Source organism: Protopterus annectens, chromosome 1.part0 (genome assembly GCF_019279795.1).
Source record: "Protopterus annectens isolate FY-2018-M chromosome 1.part0, PAN1.0, whole genome shotgun sequence".
NCBI classification, from domain to species: domain Eukaryota; kingdom Metazoa; phylum Chordata; order Ceratodontiformes; family Protopteridae; genus Protopterus; species Protopterus annectens.
Window position 1 is genome coordinate 59,045,948 of NC_056725.1, and position 22,086 is coordinate 59,068,033.

A 22,086-nucleotide genomic window follows, 5' to 3' on the forward strand; every position below is an offset into this window, starting at 1 on the left:
CTTCCAACATCTGGGTAAGACTCACTAATTATTCTTCAATGAATTCATTATTTAGTAAGCAACTATAATTAATTAGTTTTGAGAAAAAATGTGTTTCAATTGTTTACCAATTAATAGTCTCCCCGACAGATAATCACAGAACTGTAAAAAAATAGAACAAAAACAAATTAAAAATTAGATAACAATACTGGGGCTTGTAATATTCATGAAAATGATTGCTGGTTTCCATGAATCCCCAAAACAACAGCATCAGTAGGTGCTCAATGCCTCTGCCAAGCAAATGCAACCATAGGCGTTCATGCTTGACTTTGTTATACCGGGGGAATTTTAAAAGTGTTTTTTTTTCCTAATGAAAGTAGAAATAACAATGATTGATTTTGTAGTAAGGTGTTGATTCCAATGATAAGGTGCTAAAAATGCTTCAGACATGATTTTAATGATAAAAAAAAAAAAAAAAAAAAAAAAAAAACTTTCCTCTACCAGGACAAGGTTATCCCTGACAACAGCAAAAAAAAAAAAAAAAAAAGTTCAGTAATAGGAGTTCTACTATATGCAAATTATATTTCACACTAGTTAGTCCCACTCAGATACTTCACCATAAACTGGAATAATAGACAATATTAATACATCATTTGATGATGAAAATAGAGACATTAATATGAGAATAGGAATGACACCTAGTGATAGAATTAATAGCAATGATGATAATGACTGTAGTAAAAATAATTTTGGTAATAGTTTCATCACTACTTTTAATTCTGACAGTTATACGATCAGGAATATTTTGACAAAAAATTGGTCTTTTTTGTTAAATGACCCAATAATTAGAAAAACTATTGGTGAATTTCCAACTATTGTTTATAGGAAAGGCTATAATCTTAAAAAATGTTTTGAAACCAGTTTTAGAACTAAGATAAAAGGTTACATGTTTAAATGTAGTAAATGTAAGTTTTGTAAATACATTTTAGAAACAAATTCAACAACCATTAACAATTGTAACATCAATATAATGTGTAAATTTAGTTGCGATTCTACAAAAGTTGTTTATTGTGCTTCATGCACTCATTGTACTTGTTTTTATATAGGAAAAATGGAGCGCAGGTTAAAAGAAAGAATAGGAGAACATATTAGAGCTATAAGAGATGGTAGTGATAATAATGCATTAGCAAAACATATCGCTCAAAACAGTACACATTCATTTAGATTTGTTGTATTAGATTACCTAGATCATAGTAGAAGAGGAGGGGCATGGCAGTTCATTCTGGAAGAAATGGAGTTATAATGGCAAATCCATTTAGGTGCGCATTTGTGGCCAGGCTTAAATGGTATATTATCACTGGGCAGCGTTTTAAAACTAAAAGCTTTGAAATGTTAGTGTTCAAGTAATACTACTGCATAGGTTTATTTATTTATTTATTCACACACACACACACACACACACACACACACACACACACACACACACACACATATATATATATATATATATATATATATATATATACATTATATACATTTCAAATGTGCATTTCATGTCTTACAAGTCGTTTGGAAATGTTGGAATGTAATACATCTTTGAGTTTATTATGTTTTAAAAAAAAAGGGGGGGTTGTGCCTGCTGGATGGTATTGCTTGAGATGATTTTGAAATTCTTTTGAACTGAAGTTGAGTTTGGGGTTGGGCTGATTGATGGGATGAGCAAATGATTATACACATCTAATTAAGTAATTACATTTTATTACATTTTAAAAAGCAAAGGAAATGAGGTATTTTTTGTCAGAGGAAGTTTGTTATTCAAGAAAAACGAAAGCGCTTACTTCTAATTATTTATTTCATTTTTTTGAGCCTACATAGTAAGTTATTTACATGCTGTTAAACTATTTAACTGATTCAGTTTGTTGAGCGTATTGTAAATATTCCTACACGCTACATTGATGTTTTAAGTGATTTTAAACCGTGGTTATTAAAGACTGTTTCTACTTGCCTGGACCTAGTCTTTTGCTTAAACTGGAATAATATGCCTACTATGTTAAGAGATTATTCCAAAGTAAAATTCACATCTGCTTATAAAATAGATTACTCTAAAGTTTTCTCTACATTCAGCAACTGGAATCACATAGGCTTCCCGACTAATCAAACTTAATTTTGCTAGAATAACATTAACTGCCCTTCCATGGCCTTCCATGTTCAAACATCCCCAGTCTCGATCTGTATTAACAGCCTACATGTGTCTAAAATGTCAGCCTCCATTAGAATTTAGATGTATACATACACAGCAAATCCTGTTGTATCTACCTGTGCAATAACTTTTTACCAAGCCTTAGTATAGGGCGATGAATGCATTACTACTGCTATATTTAACTATTCATGTCTCTGGTATCTGGGCTTTGTTATCTTGGGTCACAGCTGAAACAGAGCAATAAAGCTCAAGGAAAATATTATAAATAAATAAAATTATATTAAGCAGTTGATTGTTTGAACACAAAATCCTTGTATGACAAAATCAGAGTAACTCATTCCCGAAACACAAGCACTGTTTTCATAAATAAAATGTCTATTTTAAAGCAAAGGATGTTCATTAACAGAGCTGTATAATATATATACAAGGAACATGAGATGGAGGGACAATGCCAAAACAGCACAAAAGAGAGCAATGAGTAATGTAATTGAAGAGTAAGAATAGAAAAAAACAAGCAGAAGGCCAGTGTGTGTGTGTGTGTGTGTGTGTGTGTGTGTGTGTGTGGGGGCACATGGCAGGGGCATCTACTAGAGAACAGATAAAATTGGCAATTCAGATGAGAAAGATATGAGTTGCAACCCATCACTTATGAGGAAGAACCAGCCAATCAAGCAAGAAGCTGCTACTGATAACTGCAAACTTCAGTTGCAAAAGAAAGAAAGAAAACAGTTGAGGGACTTCATTTTAGGGCATTCTGGGTGGCAAAGGAATCTGCATTAACAGGCAACAACAACTAAGCCCTGACTATAAGAAGTATGATTCCCAAACACTGTTTATGCCTTCTAAAGACTTGCTCTACATTATATGTGGAGGAAAAGGATTAAGGATGCAGAATAGAGACGATGAAGTGAATGCGAGGTATAAGTAGTGACATGCTCAGTTAAAGACAAGGCTGATACTGATGAGTTAGAGTAAATTGTAATCATAAACAGAAGTCATGAAGACAGAAAGTTACAGTAGCTAAGGCAAAAGCATTTCTTATAACCTCAAGAAGTCTAACTGACTTACACTAGTAATGACTAATATATCCTGAAGATATTTCCTAGCACAGACAGTATAACTCTGTAAATTACGCACAACAATTTATAAAGTGGCACAAAGTAGAAGGCATATCAAGAGAGAAGTAAAACAGGTGAGCACACAAGTAAGTGAGCTTTTGAAGGTCACTGCCAGAGGACATACCAAACCAGTATCCAGTGTGTGGGAGGAATCTTCCCTACTGCACATGCTTTGCACTAAGGAGATCTGTTCCCTCTCCAGCTCCACACACTGCAATGTAGTAGTATTTAACCACAGCTGTTTGCACTCTGCCTTATCCATCACACATCCCCAAGAATGGTACCCGCCTTTTCCTTTCCTTTATTAAGTCTGAAAGAACACCTCAAGAAAAAAGTTTTAGGAAATAGTACAAAAGAGAGGACTAGGAGAGAAGGGCAAAGAACAGGAGATAATACAAAAAAGAACTAGAGGTATGAAAATATATATGGGAGTGGGTGAAATGTGAGGGATGCATTGCAGTAATGGTGCTTAAAGACCTTTGAGGAGGAGAGACTGATTGTGTCTTCTTGAAGTTAAGCTAGGATGCTGAGAGATATGACAAGTGACAGAGGTGGTCAGGAGAGGGCTTCAAAGACAACCAGGTTTGCACAAGTGGAATAACAGCAAAATGATGGAGATAAGTAGATCAGGGGTGCTAAGGAAATGGTCTGGGTAGATTATAGGCAGATGAAACAGAGAAGGTAATGGTGAGGACATGAGTGGAGGTAAAGAAGAGGGAATAAGGGCTGAATGTCAAAATGTGTGGGAAGAAGAAAGCAAGTCAGAGCCGGAAAGGGGGTACCAGCAGTAGTAAAAGAGGAAACAGGAGCAAATAGAGAGAAAGGTGAAAAACTAGGAGGAGCAGAAGGATACACAATTTACAAGAGGTAGGTAAGAAACAGACTGAAAAAATAGGAAGTAAAAGCTTGTCAGGGGAAGAAACACAGGACGTACGGAGGCTATCACTAAGAGGAAGAAACACAGGACGTACGGGGGCTATCACTAAAAGGAAGAAACACAGGACGTACAGGGGGCTATCACTAAGAGAAAGAAACACAGGACGTACGGGGGCTATCACTAAGAGGAAGAAACACAGGACATACAGGGGGCTATCACTAAGAGAAAGAAACACAGGACATACAGGGGGCTATCACTAAGAGGAAGAAACACAGGAAGTACAGGGGGCTATCACTCTAAGAAGAAGAAATGCAGGAAGTATAGGGGGATAACACTAAGAGGAAGAAACACAGGACGTACAGGGGGCTATCACTAAGAGGAAGAAACACAGGAAGTACAGGGGGCTGTCACTCTAAGAGGAAGATACGCAGGGAGTATAGGGGGATAAGACTAAGAGAAAGAAACCTAGAAAGTACAGGAGCTATCACTAAGAGGAATAAACATAGGAAGTACATGGGGCTATCATTAAGAGGAAGCCAAGAAGTTAAGATAAGTAAAACTGTGACTGCTGTTCTTATTAAAACTGTTTATTTTTAATGACTGCTTTCACTAGCAACATGCAGAAGCCTTACTCCCTATACCTCATGTTTTATTTCTATGATCTTAGAGTTTTCACAACTTTAAGGTAAGGGTGTTTCCTCCCAAAAAAATAAAATAAAATCTCACTGTGTCTGATAAAATAAAATAACTCTTGGACGTATATGAATTTTGGGGACACGGTAAAGCAGTTTTGGGAAAATGTTGGGGGGGGGCAATCTTAAAAAATTGCATAGCAGACTAGAATCAAAAAGAGCTTAGTGTGTTTGTGTGTGGGGGATGAAAAGGGTCATGGGTCAATAGCCATTCCTTCTGGGATGAATTATCTGTAAGAAGAACCACAATGGAAACAATGTGGTAGACCAAGAATTGTCTGAAATACAATGAGTTAGGGAGTAAAGTAAATTTTTCAAAATTACTATTGTTGACACAACCTAGCAGCACAAATGAGGAGACAGCAGACTGGTATCACCACTTGAGGAACTGTAGAAAGCAACAGGACACAGGACAATTGCAGAATGGGGGAGAATGTGAGCGGAGGAGGACCATCCTAGCATGAAGGACTTGCATAGTAAAGAATCTTTCTCTCCGCACTGAGTGGATGGTAATGTTGAATGCTGGATTAGAAAATAACTCTATGCAATCGTTCCTTTAAAGTGCAGGGTTATATGGCAAGTGCAAAATAAGCAAGTAAAGAGACTGATATTTGCAGAAATGAGATAAGGAATAACAGGATAGAAAAATAACAGGGAACAGCATAGAAGGAATGAAGGCTTATATGTTGTTGTGATGCTATGAGCTTGAGGGGAAAAGGGAGCTGCAAGCAATTAGAAAAACTGGAAGAGCAGAAAGAGAAGATATAGTGCAAATAGAACAAGTCTAGGTAAAAGTTAAAAGGAACAGGGCATTGCAGTACTATGATATGCAGTCATCACAAGGGATGATGGAGCAGCTGTGTGTATTATAGATTGTTCATACAGTGCAGCAGATGAGAAAGGGGTATTTTCAGTGTTTCATACACTACAAAATATTGGCCTCAAAAGAAGCTTGTACCTGTAAAGTACAGAAGCTGTAGAAGTAAGGGGAGCAGGTAAGTAGCATTAACTAAAACAGATAGGAAAAGAGTTTAAAACTAATAAATACATAACGGGAATCCTCAATTGCAACCACTGAGATGTTAAATTCATTAAGGAAATGAAAATGACAAAGGAATGGAGCAATATCAGTGGGACATTACAATTACCTTGTAGACATGGGAAAGGAAAGAAGAACTGGGCATGAGGGCATATGAAGAAGTGAAAACAAAGTGTCCTCAGAGTAGCAGGTAGTAGTGAGTGCAACCTCTGAGGCATTCTGTAGGGCATGGGATAGGTGGAATGTATGTTAAATACTCATAAAAGACAGATTAGGGGTAGAGTCAAAACAGGCTATTATTAAGAAAAAGGATATGGGGGACTTCCTTAGCAACAAAATAAATAAAATAAAGGAAGAAAGAGGGAATGAACATATTAAAATGGAAGTAAACAAAAAAGTGGTGAGGGTACAATAAAAATGGGGAGCTTGCAAGGAGAGGCCATAGGTCTAGATAATGTGAGCAATGGACTAGTGGTATTAAGACAGGATAAAGACTAAGCGCAGTAGAGGTTACCCCACAAATAATGAAATATCTGGCTTTGATGCTGATGGACCTCTCATGGACATGCTCAACAGGTTTTTGAAACAGCTCTAGTAAAAGGCTGATGTAATACCCCACTGGTGTCCTTGCCTAAGAGTGGCCACAAGAATTCCAGAGAACTATAGTGTGATTTGACTGAATTCATTACTGGGGAAATTTGAGGCTAAGATTATAAAGGAGAGGTTACTCAACATCTTGGAAAGCTAATTAACTGTAGAACAAAAAAACAGCAGGGGTTTACAGACAAAACATTTAGTCAATATGACCTGACCCAGCTTAGTCACTTCATGACACAGGATGCAGACAAGGTAAAAATACAATTGTAGTTACATTAAGCAACTTTACTCAGCCCTCACAGAACTGCGGTGGTGGTGCTGCGGTAGTGTTGTCGCTTCACAGCAAGACGTCATGCCATTCGATTCTCAGCTAGAGCGTCTTCTGTGTGGAGACATGTGTGAATGGGCGTACCTTCATTGAAGGTTGTGCGCCAGGGCTGGCAAACTCAGCATGTAAAAGATCTACTGCCAATCATTAGCGGACCGGAGTTCCGCTGTGGCGACCCCTAACCGGTAAAAGTCGAAAGACACAAACAAACAAACTCAGCCCTCACAGAATGAGACTAGGTAAGCTAAACAGAATGGAAGCTGAAAGAAAACTGAGTAATTTAGATGAGCACTAGAACCCTGAGTGATGGAGAAGGGCAGAGCTATCTATAAAAAACTCAGTTACTAGCAGTACGATACTGCAGCTTAGTCACTTCATTATATACATGTCAGGTATGACACTGAATAAAGAGCAGGATTAATGTGCTTACAGATGACACCAACCTGTGAAGAACAGCTTGGGAATCCTCCCTGAAGAGAAATTTAAGGAGGTTGGCAAACAAAGGTGACATACATTAGCCAATATATAACACAAAGTAATGTGTGCCATCAATGATGCAATCAAGAAACTAAATAAGAGCTGTGAATGAGTAAACTCCAATCAAAGGGACAAGGAAAAATGCCTTGAGATAATAATCACTGCGAGAAATGAAGCAAAAGTTATGGATATCTATAGATGCACGAACAAGGAAAGAAACAATAGATGAAACTGGAAAACTGGCTATTTGCATCAAAGCCTGCATTTCAGTGGGAAGTGAAAAGGTATGAAACTGGAAAACTGGCTATTTGCATCAAAGCCTGCATTTCAGTGGGAAGTGAAAAGGTAACAAGCACAAACAAAATAATTTAGGCTGCGTAACAAAATAAAAACTCCAAGCAAAGGAAGCTGACCTCATTGCTTTATAAGCAAATATGTAACCTTCTTCTTAAGTACACATTTATATTCTGGGACCGTAAACTGAGAAATACTCCAAAATGTTAAATTGTCTGCAAATGACGGTCACTAGGATGGTGAGAGAAGTTTAGAGAAAAATGCATGAAGAAAGACTAGGTAGTCTGGAACTATTAATTACTACTGACATGAGCATACACTTTATCAATATAAAAGGCTTAATGAGACATGTAAGGAAACAGAGTTAAGGTTCAGCAACAAAGGAAAGAGATGAAGGAACATATGTAAGGAGATGAAAGCTGTTTTAGTTTCTATAAGAGAAAACATTCTTCAAACACAGGGCTGAGGACAGGTAACGTCCTCTAAAAGAAGGTAAAAAGCCAACTCCTCAGTCATTCAAAACAGTATCGGTCAGTTGAAAAGAAATGAGCAGTTTAGGTTGGGTCAACACTGCAGCTGGCAGGCATATTAGACAAGTGAATATCTTCAAAACACCATCAGTACGCGTATGACAACCAATATGGTAACTCAGGTATTCTGGGAAATTGACATATTACTACTAATCGAGTCAAACTAGCTCAAATAGAATGATGAGAGCCTCTATGGGAAATGCTATCTTCCTCCAAAAAGGGCACAAGCGTGTTTATAAAATACTGTTAAGTTGTAGATTGTATGCAATAGTCTATAATATATAATGTATCTACTTTAAAAAAAAAGTTAATCAAAGAAATAATACTTCAATTTGCGCACCGGTGACAAAACAGACACTGAATTATTCTCTGATATCAAGATGTATAATGTTTTGGTACCAGCAGAACAGCACTTATTCATAGGAGTTCAGTGTTAATGTAATCTGAAAATTATTTTATTTTTCTAAAACGAAAAATAATGTTATGTTTTATATTTCCTGGACATGCATGTTTTTTTCCTTCTTTTTCTTCTTCTGATGGCTTGGGAAAGGCTTACTAAAACTAATTATGAGAACTAGTGAACTAAACATTTTACATGTAGTAGCAACACAAACATGACATAGTATTTCAATTACTGTTTTATCTGCTATGGGAATCTAAAAACAAGGGTTACACCAAGGGCAGATAAAGACTTAAAAGTAAAGTTGGGTACAAACCGTAAGACCCTGACAAGCACACTTCAAACTAAATTGAAGATGTAATTCATCATTCTGAAATTATATGTTAAAATGGTATTTCAAGCATGTCTTAATCTATACAAGTAGGCCTTTAAACAGTTCTCTTTCTAATTAATGTTAAGTTGTGAAGTTTTGCCTGTTCATTACGTTCCTTTAAATTTCAAAGGTTAAATAAAAAGGGTCAGCAATTCAGCATGATTAAGCTCCACCCATATTTCCTCATTTATTGAACTGCACCTGCAACTACCCATTTCAGATCACAAGAAAATAAGGGTACAAGGAATGAAAACAAACAGCAAACGTGCTGCAAGTAATTGTGACTCTGCTTAAGTAAAAATCCTTAAGAATTAAGCCAATAAAACAAATATTCTGAAGGCATGACAACATGAAAAACATTCAAACTGTTATCAAGCTCTATTTTTGTAGCATGATTTCTTTGCCTTTCCCTACATACGTGAATCTTAACCTTAAAGTTTTAGAGTCTTCTGCTACCAGTGTGCATACATTATATTGCACAAGTCTTTCAGCCACACAGATCAGATAGAAGTATTACCACATAAATAATAAAAAGTGCGAAACAGTATACGATGAAGCATTAAATTTCCATGCAAATGACTTAACAGAAATGCTAAAATAAAATATACTATATTATTAATCTACGAGATGATAATTAATTCAGTGTGCAGCTAGGGCATTATGGAGTTTGAAAAACTGACAACCATAAAAACAAGAACAGCAGCAGCAAAGTTAAGCGATGGATATAGGCAGCAGTTAAGCGATGGATATAGCACTTGTAGCTTACCTTTTACTGTCTTTCCTGTTCATCTTGCCTTCCGTATCAAGTCTGGTTCCACAAACAAAAAACACTGCTCAGGCCATCATTTTTGATTTACTTCTGTTCTTGTTTCTTTTATATATTTTTTATTTCAAACCTTAGCAGGAAGATGTTTAGTTCCAGGACTTGCTATAGTCTCCTCTCAACCTTAACTTAAGCTCAGCGCCAATTTTTCTTCAAGCACGGACATATTTCTCAGCTACAGTGTTTAAGGAACTGGCTGCTATTTTTGCTGTTCTCAGTTAAAGAGGAACTTGGTCGTAGATTGTGGCTGCTTGGGCAGTGTGACTGACACACAGCTGAGATAGACAGATACAGAAAAAGAAAGCATGAGTGCAGGAGAATGCCATAAGTAAAATGGAGCACGGAACCACAATTACTACAAAGGTTTACACTTAACCGAGCTCGTCTTAACAAATATGACCTATCTGGGTAGGAAAGTAGCTTTACTAGTAGCTCTGCATCTTTTATGCCTCTAAGGGACATGAGCAGAAAATGACTAATTATGCAGTTTTTTTTAGCATTTCCCTACTCGTTTGTATTATAAATTTAATTTCATTTCACCAGGCACCACTGCAGCATTTCAACACATTCTTGTTTACCTGGGGAAGTATTTGTTAATATAACCCCCTGGTGTGCATGGTGGGGTGAAGAACTGTCAGTCACAAGTTCAAAACAGTGCAATCACAGATGAATGCAACATATAAATAAAGTCAGTAATAGTAACAGCACTATTAAAGTTGGCATATGCTTTTAACAATGAACACATTTTTTAAACTGTATTTTATTGTTAAATAAAGTAATATACACATTAGCGTATACATTTAACATAGAAAAAAAACAACCCTAAATTAACAGTCTCAATAAATACATCATCTGAAACTTTGAACATTACTTGTTGCTAAAGAGCTCCCTGAGGACATTATTAACCAATAAGTATGTGATCATAACTGGGGTTATTTTTCATATTTGTAATTGTATTTATGTCTGGCTGCTGTTTTCCGTTACAACATTATTATTATTATTATTATTATTATTATTATTATTATAATAACCCTAGGTGAGTAGTAGGATAATGAAAAATAAATAAAACATGGTATACAGTACTCCATAGAGACTGATATGGGCTATTGGGATAGCTTTGCCCCCCACTATTTTATTAATTAATTGTAACACAGTAAGTCAGCTGGGAGGGACTACTTAGCTAGAGGCAAACCATCTACCAAGAAAAACCTAGCTGAGAAGTAGAGTAAGGAAAAATAAATAAAGCATGTGATATAGTGCCTTAATGACTGGTGTGAGCTATGCACGGGCTTTAATACTGAGGCATTGTGGGAAGAGGAATGCACATATTTGCCTGGACTGAAGGAGCCCATACCCTCTTCGTATAAAAGGTACAGCCAGTGAGAAAATGAGAGAGAGATGTTGGTCTCCTCAGAAGAGAGAAGGAGTACTGTAAGAAGATGCAGAGATCAGGGCCTGTAGGGGGTGAAAGAGAGAGCATTAGAGATTTTTGTCTAAGAATTTACAACCAAACGAGGGTCTATGAATTGTAAGTCATTACATTATTTTGAGAGACTTTTTTGTGTTAACATGGCAAATACAAACATTAGGCTAGCTTTTAATTTAAGTAGGCTAATTCATTTTAAATAAAGAACAAATGAATAAAAAACAGACTCTGTAATAGTTCTTAAATACTAGAGTAGATAAAATCCAGTAAATGAGCGTGGGTTGCACCTCCTGCCAAAATTAACGGTCACTAAAGTTTACCCTAGGGTTCAGTTCTTGGGCATTTACATCGCTGAAGTCTAATTGTTGAGGGATTATAGATGACCAAAGGACAGAGAACTGTAAACTTGGTGCCATGATAAACTTCCCAGAGAGGATCAAAATCATCTGAGAAGGCCTTTCCCAAACAAATGTCTAGTGTTAAAACCATGGAAAAATCGATATGCTAAAAAATGTATAAGCGTGACTTCCCTTGGAACTACCTCCTTGAAAACACATTCCAGAAACTGATCCCATAAGCAGAAATCTGAGAACCTACATTGACAGTGAACTGTCCTTTAGTTGCCACATATCCATTTTCATAAGGAAGTAAATTTTCATTGCAACTTATATCTAAAGGTACAGCATCCAGGTCTAGGGATGCAATCATTACACTGTACACAGCTTTCATCAAGCAGATCTTTGAATACCCCATCTGGTATGTACATTTCCAAATACTTGTCACAAGTGGAGTCACCACAATGCTTTCTTACTAAAATAACCAAAGGCCTATCACAAAAACCATGCAGACTATCTCAGAGCCTTGTTTCTCTTTTCAGTATCATATAGGCTACTAAGAGGTAACATCTGCCTTGCATATAATGCCTCAACAGTCGTTATCCTGTTGGGCCTACTACACATTTACAAGCCCAATGGTAGCATGAACATAAGCTCAAGGGATCTCAATCTATTTTGCAACATAAATAGAGCATGTTACAGAGATAGGTATACATCATGGAGTGCACCACTTCTATGGAAGCTGTATTTCACTCCACATAAAGCAAAGTACCAATGGTCCTCATGAACAGGGGCAAAGGTAAATGTCTCATCATGTTTTTGTTCTGTCTGCCTATGAGTTATCTGTATACAAACATTATAGGTTAAAAACTACTTTGTGAATATAAGGCTAGGCTTCTAAGATCCTCACAAATTAGTAGCCTGGTAAGAACATATGAATCTATTTCAAGAAAAATCAGATGGCAGATATGCACATAACATGCTGGTGACATTAGCTATCAATCTATTTCACTAGTGTCTGACATACACATGGCAGGCAGACAGCTTTATAGATGGATGCCCAGCTTCTTTTTTCAACTGCTGACATGACCTGCATAATATCTCCACTACCTGCACCCAGTCAGACAATTTGTTCTTCTGATGATAGAAAGTGCAAGGCCTATGTGTGTCTCAGACAGGGCAAGAGCTCTGTTGCCCATTTGTTCCTTGACCAGGTAGCAGCCTATATCAGTCCAGTCATTCCCACCAAGTTGAGGGTTGCAGGTGAGGGAGAAGGCTACCTTATCTATTGTGCAAGGCACCCTCGCATGTTAGCATAATTACTATCTGCAGTAGCCAGTGGCTCTGAATCACTACCATAGCAGGCTGACTTGCATGTCACACCACAAATGTGACTGTATGGCTTACGTGCAGCAAGTTGCCACTGTGCCACAGTTCTCAGTTGTGCAATTCTCTAGTACACCTGTTTGAATCAGATCTGCAGCATTTCAAGCACCCAACCACCTGGATGGGTAAGGCAACATTTGCTTCTTCTTTTTCTTCTCACATCCATTCTTCACTGAACTGAGCTGCTAATCAAACACTGATATTCTGTGGCACAGCCCTGGCTTTGTCCCACTGTGCCACAGGGCTATAATAATATGCCTTGTTTTTGAATTGGAAGGAGTGCTGAACAGAAACTGAAAATTTCAAGCAGTTAGTTACCCAGTATGAAAGCATCTATAGGGGAGTACAAGTATGGATTTACAGAGCTATTTCAAAACATTACAGTGAACCATGGTTAGAGGACAATTTTGAATCAAAACATCGATGGAAGAACTTTGAAAGGAAAGCTTTTACCTGAAATGCCTCGGTCATAACTTCACTCATAATGCTCAATAATCTGCAATCCCACTACCAATAATTTTTACATTTTTAGGTCAAGCTAAGCTCAACACTGTGTCCCATCTTCTGCAGGCAAGGTAGTAATTTGTTATGCAAGTAACCCTGTCAGTAAGGCTATGTAAGAAGAAACAAAAATAAATATATAACTCTTATGTGCAGTCATTTAACCAAAGAATGATGTATGTTACATCTCTACTCTATCTCTAGAAAACACAAACTGCAGGATTGACTGCACTTTTCATCAGTCTTTAAAATTAAATAAGAATCTAAAGTAAAGAACATTACGTGAAATCAAGTCACCATGCACACAAATCTTTTTGCACGCACACTTATCCATCTTTTACCACATTAAGACTAAGAAATAAACAAGCCTGTCTTGAAGTCACTACTATATGCCACCAGCTAGGACAGATCTTGCATCAAGAATGTAGTTTCTGCCTTTACTCATAACTGCTAGTAAAATGATTAAATACTCATAACATTTCAAACAAGTGGCCGTGCTTTGAGTCTTCTAACCCTAATCTATATATTGTGTATGTAACAACCCAAAAAACATTTTATTCTTGAAGGACACCCACAAATTCAACCTTGAAAAGTAATGTCAAACTGTCAGCATATCGACAGCAAGGTACTCACAAACAGAAGATATGTTGCTCAATAAAACGCTTGATAGTTACAAAATGTAGTACTTATTGAAACCTTAACTATTTCATTAGGAAGGAAAAGCCAGTGTATAAGTCTCATTTTAATGCTCAACAACTCACTCTGCATCTCAAAAAAAATTGTTAAAACCTACATGGAAATTAAATGCAAAATGAGAAATGGCAACGTGTGCATGGATAATGGACTGAAGCAATAAAGCAACAGTGTGGGTGATGTGTGGTGAGAGTTGGGAAGAAAGAAAGGAGAGCACACACTGTACAACAAAATTAAGGGAAAAAACAGCTCTGGCAGCAGCACAGAGACACAGCCTTGACTATGGCCCAGGTGACCTTAGTTTGATTAGCAGTCCAGCACTGGATGGCTTAAGCAGGGGAGAATGGACATCATGGCAAGGCATGGAATGTGCATATGCATTGACTGGAATTCCCTGGTACAGACTGGGGAAACTGCCATACAGTGCCTTTTGTGGGTAGGCAGGGTAGGCCCTTACAGAACTGAGGAGTGGTATACCAATACCCATTTGTAAGAGAAGTAGGACCACTGGACAGTCCCGTTTCAGGGGTAACTTAGGAGCAATGTCTGTTTATGTCAAAGAGTAGCCAAAGATAGCTGAGGTAATCAGATCACGTATTACAGAAACTACAACTCACAGTCTTAACTCTCTGTGCCAACTGCCAGACAGAATGCCCATTCTACTTTCCACCCACAAACTTCTGCTGGACAGGACAATAGGGGTAGCACATGAAGGCTCAAAAATCACCCAAATGATTGTGTTAACAATGGCCTGTACTGGTCTGTTCTTTTGACCTGATGATGACGCAAATGAATGGGCTGACTGGTCAGGGGCTGATGAACAGCAAGGGCAAAACATCTACAAAAAAACAACAAAGTTAAGGTAAAAGTATATGTAGAGCATTAAATGAATACAGTGCAAATGCACCAGAGAAAATATCACTGCCAAATGCCTTCTGCAGTTAGAGCAGGTTGACTGCTTAATGTATGAGATGGGATCTTTCATGTTACTATCATTCATCAGATCTCTTCTGGTTTCTGCCAGTATAACCATCAAGATTATACTCATAGAGAGACTACCAATATAGCTGCACACTGATCAACAGGTTGATTAGTGATCTCCAAGTGCAAAAACAGAAACTTTTGAAACCAGCAGGTAAAACGTACTTATCTGAATAAAATTCAGTTACTGTTTAGGAACCACACTGCCTTGGTGGTGCTGCGGTAGCATTGTAGCCTCACAGTAAGACGTTGTCCTGTTCGATTCTCTGCTAGAGTGTCTTCTGTGTGGAGACATGCGTGAATGGGCGTACCTTCGTTGAAGGTTGTGTGTCAGGGCTGGCAACCTGGCACGTAAAAATCTGCTGCCAATCATTAGCGGACCGGAGTTTCACTGTGGTGACCTCTAACCGGGAAAAGCCAAAAGACACAACAACTGCCTTGATATCAGCAGTAAAGAAATATGAAAATAGTAAGAGAAAACCAATTAGAAAAGGAGAAGATAAAACATTCTGGTGGGAGAAGAGCCTTGCAGCTGTTTAGCAAAAAATTGGTATGTTTTCAATAATGTAGATGAAAAAAATATAGCAAATGCATTCAGAGGTCTAGTAAATATTTGCAGCACTTGAGAAATACAAGCAGTCAAATGAGAAAAGGTTGGACATAATAAAAGAAGCTTTGATTAGCTATTCAGATGAGTTGATAAGACTGCAGAAGTCAAAGGTTGAAATAAAGGAAAGTGTGGCTGAATGAGAGGCTTTTCACAAAGAAGAATGTTAAAAAATACAGCTAGAAGACATAGCAGACAGATGAAAGCTGAGATATTTTGCTGTACCACAGAAACTGGAAGAAGCAACTTGCATAAATATTATGACAGCAGAAATAAGCAGATGAATAGGTATTCCATAGCAGGATTTGTTAAATGAAATGGCATACCATGTGCATGCCCTAAGCATGGTCATGAGAAAGATAGAAACCAGCCTATTCAATCCATTCATCCCTACTGAGTAGAGATTTGTGCATGATGGAGTTGCAGTCATATCCACAGATGTGCTGCTCATAACAAAATTGTGACAGAAGGACAAAGCGTTATCAGTTGGGGACACCAGAGTGTTCATGGATAATGAGTATTCACTGTATACTGGGCAGAAGGGAAGAAAACATGTCCCTGCAATAAGAGGGTATCCACAAACAGGTCTGAGATTCAAGTTGCTATATCCAGCTGTCCTCAGACATTTTCTTTTCATAAGAATAAAAGCCATTTTTTGACACAGAACAGGCAAAGGAAGAAATTAAAAAAAATGTACTTAGCAAAAAGTGAGCCAGTAATTTGATGAGTATTCTGCTTCTCTTTCTTTGGATAACTGTACAACATATAGAAAAAATTTGTCAGTAAATCTTTTCCCAGTATCCCAAAGGATAATTATTTCGCAACACAAAAAAGCCCAAGAGTTAACTAGAAAACAACAAAAAAAAAAAAAGAGTACCTTAGACTTAAACCAGAGACCGGTGTTATGTGGTTGGGAAGTTGACAAGAAAGTCAGCAAGAATGTCAAAATAAGAAATAAATGGATGAACTGTAAACGCAATTTACATTAAATGCAGTTTGGACACGAGAATTGTGCTTCTGCAGGAAGTGGATATAGGGGACTGTGCTAAATCTTTGGGAGGACTTTAAAGCATAATTCCCATTTTGTCATTAATGTTTGGAAGGTTAATGAAGGACTGAAGTTTTAACTGTGATTAAAAGTGTTCTTATTTTCTTAATAATGTGTGTGATAAATGTTCTTGAAGTTAAATTAATGATACACTGTAAAACATACAGAAGTACTTTAAGTATGAAATGGAAAAGCTGTCAGTGACTGTTGTTAATACCAGTGATATTAAAATGAAAGAAGAGTTTTTCAAGCTAAATGTATCTGGGGTTTATACTTTAAGAAGATAAAGGTTAAAGATAAAACAGTATAATGTTATGATCTGGGGGCTGCAAAGAGTAAGAGGTTGAACTGATCATGTGTGTATTAAATTATAGTTGATTTTCTGTGTTATGCATACAAGTAAAAGTATACACTATAATCATGTAAAATGATCATTTTTCTAGCATTGGAGATAGGCTATGCCATGCAGTTGCAATACCATTAACTTGTCTTTTTATTTACCAGCAAAGCATTGCAATTACAGATAAATTGTCTGACTTAACCATGAACACTGAGTCATCCATATGGGGAAATACTAAATCTAGTACTTCAAGGAAAACTGACAAGTAGTTCAGTGAGATTAAATGGATATATTGAATGGAATGCAAGCAGATGCATTCATAATAAATTCAATCTCTTCAGCATAAATCACAAAAATGCAGAATCTATTCAGTTACTGATAACCACAGCACTCTTTCTAAAGGTTCAAAAATCAGTTAAGTGAGAATACGCAAGCTGTTTTTCACATCTGGGAGGTAAGTTGAGATGGGAGAAGAATGAATGAGTGTGACTGCAGGATATAACATGACTCTAATATGCACTCTCAGCATGATTAAACCTAACTTTAAAATGGATAAAGCCTGTGAGTGTAAACTACCTATTTGGGGTATCTGTCCATATATGGATGGGTACTTTTTCTTTTTAGAAAGTGCATATAGTCGTGTGTGTTTACTGTAAGTTAAAGGAGACTGGGAGTTGAAAATTAAAATACACTTAGTGAATTTTTATTAAAACTAAGTCTGGAAGAATGTGACAAAGGTCAAAACAGACACGAGAAGTTGTAATTGCATACATGATCAGCCTGGCAAACATTCTATGCATGTAAGTTGGAAACACAAGTTTAAAAAACTGTCATGAAGAATATGGTATAGTAACAGAATTTTATCTTTATAAATGCCTTATCAATCATTTCATGGAGTGTAAATGGCATTGCAGATATTGACAAGAAGCACAAAGTATTGAATAGGGTGTGTAGGATACAAATAGCAATATTACAAAAGACACATAGATAGAAATGGGCATGTGAATTTAGCAAAGAAAGGATTTTAGAATGGTTAATCATCAGAGTTTAAAAGACATAGGAAAAGGGGGGTTAATAACACTGATTTATTGTGAGACTCCAATAAGAGTTACTGGAAGGAAAGAGGTATTCCATTTCCATGTATTTATATTCTACCTAAAACTACTATTCACAATTAAAAAAATTATGAGAAATGTAATTAGCTTCCAGCAAGGAATATTATTCATGGGTGAAGAATGGAACTTGATATGCAATACTGAAGATTCAGCAGGAGAGTTTGAAGGAAAAATATAACAAAGAAGAGTATATTTCTGAAAGAATATATGAGGATATATGGGATAGAAGAAGTTACTGGCAAGAACCCAGGCATAATTTACAAATTAGTCCCCAAGGTATAATAACTGGGTTAGACTGGACAGAAATTATATTTCACAGCAGCATGGGTATTAAAGCAAAAACCTTGAAACACATCCAATAACTATTTCAGATCCAGAGGTAGAGCAATGAAATAAAAGTGTGACACCACCACTTTCCTATGTACCTACTAAAAAGAGGAATGTAATGAATGCGTAGTACAAATGATTCAAGAGTTGTTAGGGAAGATAACATTTTTTCAGAACAGATGGCAGGGGAGTAGGATAAAATGAAAATAAAATTAAGAAATGTGGTAGAAATGAGAGATGAAGGTATGGAAAAGACATGATAAAATTATTTAGAGGGTTTATCAAAGGTTAATATATTGAAAATGAAGACAATCTTAAAGAACAAGAAGAGGAGCAAAATGCTAAAGAGAAAATATGGAGCACTTGGATAATAAACTTGAGATTTGAAAGGTTGCTGTTAAGCATGTATTTTGATACCATCGCCAAAACACAAAAACTATTAGCACAGTGACTTGGGCAATAAAGAGAAAAAGAGATGATACCTAGGAAAGGATATTTCAATGTTGTGGACACTGAAGAAGTTTCAATTTTTTTTCAAGATATAAATAAAGATAGATAAATCAGCGGCTATATGAATAAACTATGTTCCTACACATGAATTGTTTCTATAATATCCATATTTATGGGGACATGATAAGATGAAATATTTAGGGTTTTAGATGAAAAAGGATTTCACTGTGGCAGGTAAGGATATGTGGGGAGAGACAAAACAAAAGATGATACAAAAATTGAGAAGTTGAAAGTTAGTGACTATGGATATGGATAGTAAGGTGTAAACAGTGAAAATGTTTCTAGTCCCTTTAATAATAGGCATCTTTTAAGTCAATTAGAGCAGAAGATCTGGACCATAATTAATAAAGAATTGAATGAATGTATTTGAGAGGGAAAGAGGGCAAGAGATAAGTAGAATCAGTTGTTTTCCCCCAGACAGCAAGTTGGTTTAGGATTTCTAGATTTGAAGAGATACATTACAGCTACACAGTTAAGGCTCATATATATATAACACAAGTAGAAGACTACAAATCAAAGTGAAAAGAAATGACGCTGAAACAGGAAGAGATGCAGGCCCTTAAAGAAAATAGCCTTAAAGAATATTATATTTATAAATTAGAAGAAAGCATTTTGAGAATGAAGCAAACACAGGAATAGAGAAAGCAGATTTTAGAAATATAGATGACTGCAAGTAGGGATTTAAAAAATAAGCAAGATAGAGCAGGAATTTAGTGGAGAAAATTAGCAAAGAAACCAAGGTATTAGGAAAACATACTCAACACAATCCATTAGTGCACCAATGTGATGATAAGGGTGAGAACCACCAGAGCTGCTGTTTAAACTTTACAGGTATTTATTACTGTGTAAAGAAATGGACAATTCAGTTAAAAATGACGTCAGTATGGTTCAAGTTACAGTGCTTTTCGTCCCTGTTACACAGTCGCAGAACTTCACAGAACGTCATCAGAATAAAAGATTTTACTTACAACATTCATTTGGGTGGCCACGGTGGTGCAGCAGTTAGTGTTGCCGCCTCACAGCAAGAGGTTCTCCGGTTCAATTCTCGACTTGGGTGCCTTCTGTGCAGAGTCTGCATGTCCTCCCTGTGGTCGCATGGGTTTTCTCTGGGTGCTCTGGTTTCCTCCCACATTCCAAAGACATGCAGTAGGTGGATTGGACACTCTAAATTGGCCCTAGGTGTGAGTGTGTGCATGTGTGTGCCTTCTGTGGAAGGTTGGGTGCTGGACTGGCAACTTGACACTGTAAAACTCCACTGCCAATCTTGAGCAGACAGATGATCCGCTGTAGTAACCCCTAACTGGGAAAAAGCCGAAAGAAGAAGAAGACTTCCGGCATTCATTTATTTATAATGTTGAGCTATTCCATCCAATTAACTAAATAACTGAATAATTAAGTATTTAAAGTGATATTTCTTGTTATACAAAAATGAATTTAATATTTACTGTATAAAATACTTTACAGTTTACAAAATATCAACAAATTTTAAATTTAAAACATTCTAAAAATTGAAACATTCAAAAAACCTTTCAATGGTTTACCCAAAACTGAGGTTTTAAATAAGGCAAATTTACTAGGATTACTCTAATCTAGCTGCTCTTTGCTTTAACCTTGGCACTAGGAACAGACAATCATTTCTGCCAGGATAAGTGGCATCCAATTTAATTTGCCATATATGTTCTTTGTATTCTAATCTATCATCCCATGCACCACCTCTAGGCTTTGGGGCAACTTTTACAGAATTATGAAATTAAACTGTTTGAATGATTGACATTTTAATGTGTGTCTGAATAAGTCATGATTTACATTTCTTTTTGAGATATCATAGTAATGTTTAAGTGCCTTTTCATTTTTTCCAACATAAAAAACTGGACAGTTGGCACAAATTACAAGATAGACTACATCCTGAGTATTACAGTTTGCCTCTTTCAGGGTGTATAATTGTTTTTAACTCTTTCTACAAACTAACATTTCCTATCTCTGATATGTATCTACATTGCTTACATGCCCCACATCTTTTTGTTCCTTTATTTTCCTTATAATGTAGTTGAACATAGCCTTTTGTTTCTACCATGTTTTTAATATTTTTCACCCTTTTATATACAAATTCTGGCTGGTTACCAGCTACTTTCCTAACAACATTATCTCTCAAAGAATATTCCAATTTTTTCAAAAAAGGATTTTTATCACTCTTGAATCAGAATTATATTCCAAAACTACACACTTAAGGAATCTAGAGTTGTTGTCTTCCTTAACCTTTTCACCATATGGGGACTTTAGTCTCTTCTGTAATAACAGTGAGTGATGTTCTCACTATCTCTAAGGTAGTTTGTTCCTTTTGATGATCTATTAATATACTTGCACCATCCATTATCTCATCACTAATTTTCTTAAATAAAATGTATGCTTATCTTCTGTCAATAAATATTTTCACCAATATTTCCTTTCTATATTGAAAACATGTTTTTTTATACCTGCCAGAGATTGGTGATAGAATATAGGCACAGAGAGAGCAATAGGGGAGTGTTAAATGAAGGACCAGCTTAGGCTGACTTTACTGTTGAGTCTAAAACAAAAGCTGCAGTTAAAAATGAATAATTAGTGGGATGTTTATAATAATGCATGATACTATAAGAATCAGTCAGAAGATGTTAGAAAAGACTGGGAAGTGTGAATGGGAAGGCAATCTACAAAGGAACATTGGGGGAGTATTTTAATGTTTCCCAAGTATTGTAACAAAATCGAAATGGTTTGCATGGGAATGTTTGCACAGGTATTTATACTACAAATGGACTTCTTCCACTGGGAGGTAGCAATTGCTGGAGGTATCATGGGAATGTTAGGGGTACTTGTGAACATGTTTTGGGAATGCAATGAGTTGGTGTATTTCAAAACTTACCTATGTGATACTTTGCCAAAAGTGTTGGTGGAGCAAATTATTGTAGCAAAGGAAATTATTCTTTTGGGCTGGGACATAGAAACTGAATTAGCTAGACAAAGTAAGACCCTACTAATTTGTTTGCTAAAAAAAGCAATTACTAGAAAATGGAAATTAGAATGTAAGCTAAATGTAATAGAATTATTGAAGGT

The 22,086-nt window shown here is 36.5% G+C and overlaps 1 protein-coding gene across 1 annotated transcript in view; it reads right to left on the minus strand.

Moving 5' to 3' along the window:
• The window catches only part of LOC122787152 (RAS guanyl-releasing protein 1-like), a 1,047,578-nt gene extending 1,037,508 nt beyond the window's left edge, over positions 1 to 10,070 (minus strand). The window contains exon 1 of the mRNA XM_044062873.1: positions 9,671 to 10,070. Coding sequence (XP_043918808.1) covers positions 9,671 to 9,693 — 23 coding nt within the window. The 5' untranslated portion in view covers positions 9,694 to 10,070. The remainder of the gene's footprint in view (positions 1 to 9,670) is intronic.
• Between the last annotated feature and the right edge of the window lie 12,016 nt (positions 10,071 to 22,086).